This window comes from Palaemon carinicauda, chromosome 3, assembly GCF_036898095.1.
Source record: "Palaemon carinicauda isolate YSFRI2023 chromosome 3, ASM3689809v2, whole genome shotgun sequence".
NCBI lineage: Eukaryota > Metazoa > Arthropoda > Malacostraca > Decapoda > Palaemonidae > Palaemon > Palaemon carinicauda.
In genome coordinates, this window is record NC_090727.1 from 68622012 (window position 1) to 68626868 (window position 4857).

At 34.1% G+C, this 4857-nt stretch overlaps 1 protein-coding gene across 1 annotated transcript in view; it reads right to left on the bottom strand.

The window, feature by feature from the left end:
* Positions 1-748: 748 nt before the first annotated feature.
* Positions 749-4857, bottom strand: part of LOC137638318 (uncharacterized) — a 41652-nt gene continuing 37543 nt past the window's right edge. Inside the window, exon 13 of the mRNA XM_068370380.1 lies at positions 749-3015. Coding sequence (XP_068226481.1) covers positions 2965-3015 — 51 coding nt within the window. The 3' untranslated portion in view covers positions 749-2964. The remainder of the gene's footprint in view (positions 3016-4857) is intronic.

A 4857-nucleotide genomic window follows, 5' to 3' on the forward strand; every position in this document is an offset into this window, starting at 1 on the left:
CTTCCTTACTCTCTTCACTTCTTTCCAAAACTTCTTCTTATTCTCTTCATATGACTGACCCAATCCCTGACCCCACCTCAGGTCAGCTGCCCTCTTTGCCTCACGTACCTTGCGCTTTACTTCCACCTTTTTCTCTCTATATTTTTCATACTTCTCTATACTATTACTCTGCAGCCATTCTTCAAAAGCCCTCTTTTTCTCTTCCACTTTCACCTTCACTCCTTCATTCCACCATTCACTGCCCTTCCTCATGCTGCCTCCAACAACCTTCTTGCCACATACATCACTTGCAATCCCAACAAAATTTTCTTTTACTAACTTCCATTCCTCCTCTAAATTACCAGTTTCTCTTACTCTCACCTCATCATATGCCATTTTCATATGTATAGAGGGATGGTCATACCCTGTTGAGAGGGGGTTATCCAGAGAGGTACAAATTCACGAACTAAATGGTTGTAGTTCTGAAAGGGGGAAGCGGTTGGAAGGGTTGAATTTGTGTATGTGTGAGTGTGTACATATGTATCTAAATATTTAGATGTAATTTTTTACAGCTATGTTGCACTAGTACTTTATATTGTATTGTTGAATGAATGAATGATTTGAAGTTCTCTGGCATCCTGACATCGAAGGTTTCATTGTTGAACTGAGTCAGAAGTAATAAAGAAACATTACTTTTCATCAGTTAAGGATAATAAAATCCCTCAAGAGACAGCAACGGTAGGATTTATTACAAATATACAAACACGATTAGATATATTCACGGGGTTTTGTATTAAGAGCGGGATTACTTGTGTGATCAAGTAAGAAAGGAAATACTTTTCCAAATGTAATCAATCAAATGTTGCACTAAATAAGTAGCTTTTCAGAGTTCTGGAATGAAATAAAATAAACTCCCGGAAAATACTCTTGGAATTGGAATATTTTGTTTACAAACTTATTCAGGGAAATGCTAAACTAATGAGGTTGATTGATCTGATAAACTAAGTTGTTTTTCATTTAATCAAGGAAAGAAAATCCTCTCAATCAAATGTTAAACTAATGGAATTGATTGATCTGATAAAATAATTTTTTTCCAAGTACTGTACTTATAGTCGCCGTAGAGTTCCCGGGTGAAATAAGCCCCACCCCTTATGACGTCAGCCAATCATGTATCCCGCTGCTTTCGTGGGAGATGACGGGATTGGCTATGACCTCATCAAGAGGCACGGCTTATTTCGCCCGGAATGTTTGCTGCGACTATAGTTCTTGAATGAAGTAAAATAAAGTGCTGGAATTTGGAATTCAAAAAGTTTTCTCTATATTTAGTTCAAGAATACTTTTGTGGGATCTTGGTATCAGTGCATCTTTTATTGTTTATTTTTTTTGTTTTAACTTCACAGTGTTGAAAAACTTAACGTATATAGACTTTTCACAATTTCATAAAGAGAATTCTACTTTTTTTTTATTTTTGGAAATTCGAGTCGACATTTGTTCGCATATGGTTGATTTAATAAAATGAACAAAATTTTTGGTTTCTACTGTAAATTGAATAAAGGACTTGATTTGACATTTGTTCGCATATGGTTAATCTAATAATAAAAAAAAAAATTGTTTCTACTGTAAATTGAATAGGGAACCCGAGTCGAAATTTCTTCCCATATGGGTAATGTGATAAAATAAAATTGGGTTTCTATTGTAAATTGAATTTGAAACTTGAGTCGACATTTGTTCTTATTTGGTTAATTTAATAAAAACTAAATTTTTGGTTTATACTGTAAATTGAAAGGGAAACTTTAGTCGACATTTTTTTTTTTGCATTTGGTTAATTTGATAAAAAAAAAAAAAACAGATTTTTGGTTTCTACTGTAATTCAAGATGAAACCAAGAAAAGTTAATATATGTAAAAATAGAAATATTGCACAATTTCTGAATTTTCATTACAATATATATAACTTAATTAAAACCGTAAAATTCAAATGAAAACAACGTAATTATACGAAATTCATCTTCAAAACATGTCACATAGAGGTAGATTGTCCGTTTCTGCATTTTCGTTACAATACATAACTAAAAAAAAGGAATAGAGATTAGATTGTTCATATGTTCATTTCTGCAGTATCGTTACAATATATAACTAAATAAAAGCCATAGAAATTAGATTGTTCATTTGTTCTTTATCTTTACAGTATATAACTAAATAAAAGCAGCAGAGATAACATTGTTTATATGTTCATTATCGTTACAATATATAACTAAATAAAAACAATAGAGATTAGATTGTTCATATGTTAATTATCGTTACAATTTATAACTAAATAAAAGCGATAGAGACTATATTGTTCATTTGCTCCTTTCTGCATTATCGTTACAATATATAACTAAATAAAAGCAATAGAGATTAGATTGTTCATATGTTGATTATCGTTAAAATTTATAACTAAATAAAAGCAATAGAGATTAGATTGTTCATGCGTTCATTATAGTTACAATATATAACTAAATAAAAGAAATAGAGATCAGATTGTTTATATGTTCATTATTGTTACAATATATAACTAAATAAAAACAATAGAGATTAGATTGTTCATATGTTCATTATCGTTATAACATATAACTAAAAAGTAATAGATTAGATTGTTCATATGTTGATTATCGTTACAATATATAACAACTAAATCAAAGCCATAAAAATCAGATGAGAAAAACTGTATTCAACGATCTTCATACCATATCACATAGAGGTTGTTTATCTTCGACGGATGTCACAACTACAATAGTACTTTTTTGCTGAAGAGAAGGTCTCTACATACCTACCAATTTAGAGAAAAACGACAAAGCAAAAGAAATGGAATAGAAGAAAATGTAAACCAAAGAAATAAGATCAACAAAGCGGGTATTTCTGGGCGGGGGGGGGTGGAGATTTTGTCTCTATTGAAATACACATCACGTTCTTCTTCTCCGCTTTTACTGTTGGAGATCTTGACTCTAATTGCCGTAGGGGATGACTCCCTGGCGTTCTTCGAAGCTTACGTTAACCTGATAGAGAAAAGGAGGATACGAAAGAGCGTGTGTTAGTAAAACAGTCAGGTATTTGACGTGTGTGAAAGTTGAATGAGTACATTTTAGAAAAACCACCCCCGATTTTTGACGTTAGTGAGGGTTGAGTGAGTGCGTTAGTAAAAACAGATCAGATATTTAACGTTGGTGAGTGTTGAATGAGTGTGTGCTGGTAAAACCAGCACAGATATCTTACATTGGTGAAGGTTGAAAGAGTGTGTTAGTAAAAACCGATCAGATACTTGACGTTGGTGAAAGTTGAAAGGGTGTCAGTAAATCAGCCCATATATTTGATGCTAGTGAAAGTTGAAAGAGTGTGTTAGTAAAATCAGCCCATATATTTGACGTTGGTGAGGGTTGAAAGAGGGTGTTAGTAAAATTAGGCCAGATATTTGATGTTGGTGAGTGTTGAAAGAGTGTGTTAGTAAAATCAGCCCAGATATTTGACGTTGATGAGGGTTGAAAGAGACTGTTAATAAAATCAGCCCAGATATTTGACGTTGGTGAGGGTTGAAAGAGTCTGTTAGTAAAATCAGGCCAGATATTTGACGTTGGTGAGGGTTAAACGAGTGTGTTAGTAAAATCAGCCCAGATATTTTACGTTGGTGAGGGTTGAAAGAGTGTGTTAGTAAAATCAGCCCAGATATTTGACGTTGGTGAGGGTTGAAAGAGTGTGTTAGTAAAAACCGATCACATACTTGACGTTAGTGAAGGTTGAGAGGGTGTGTTAATAAAAACAGACCAAATATTTGACGTTAGTGAAAGTAAACCACGTTAGTAAAAACAGACCAGATATTTGACGTTGGTGAAAGTTGAAAGAGTACGTATTAGTAAAAACAAGCCAGATATTTGATGTTAGTTAAAGTAGACCATGTTAGTAAAAACAGACCAGATAACTGACGTTAGTGAAAGTAGACCATGTTAGTAAAAACAGACCTGATATCTGAAATTGGTGAAGGTTGAATGAGTGCGTGTTAGTATAAACAGCCCAGATATCTGACATTGGTGAAGGTTGAATGGATGTGTGTTAGTAAAAACACCCCAGATATCTGGCATTGGTGAAGTTTGAATGAGTGCATGTTAGTAAAAACAGCCCAGATATCTGTTATTAGTGAAGATTGAATGAGTGTGTGTTAGTATAAACAGCCCAGATATCTGACATTGGTAAAGGTTAAAAGAGTGCGTGTTAGTGTAAACAGCCCAGATATCTGACATTGGTGACGGTTGAAAGAGTGCCTGTAATAAACAGTCCAGATATCTGACACTGGTGAAGGTTGAATGAGTGCATGTCAGCAAAAACAGCCCAGATATCTGACATTGGTGAAGGTTGAAAGAGTGCCTGTAATAAACAGTCCAGATATCTGACACTGGTGAAGGTTGAATGAGTGCATGTCAGCAAAAATAGCCCAGATATCTGGCATTTGTGAAGGTTCAAAGATTGCGTGTTAGTATAAACAGCCCAGTTATCTGGCATTAGTGAAGGTTGAATGAGTGCATGTTTGTAAAACAGACAGGTATTTGATGTTGGTAAAGGTTTAATGAGTGTGTGTTAGTATAAACAGAACAGATATCTGACATTGGTGAAGGTTGAATATGTTTATGTTTGTATACACTGCCCAGATATCTAACATTGGTGAAGGTTGAAAGAGTGCATGTTAGTATAAACAGCCCTGGTATCTGGCATTGGTGAAGGTTGAATAAGTGCATGTCATTATAAACAGCTTAGATATCTGGCATTGATGAAGGTTGAATGAGTGTGTGTTAGTATAAACAGCCCTGGTATCTGACATTGGTGAAGGTTGAAAGAGTGCGTGTTAGTAA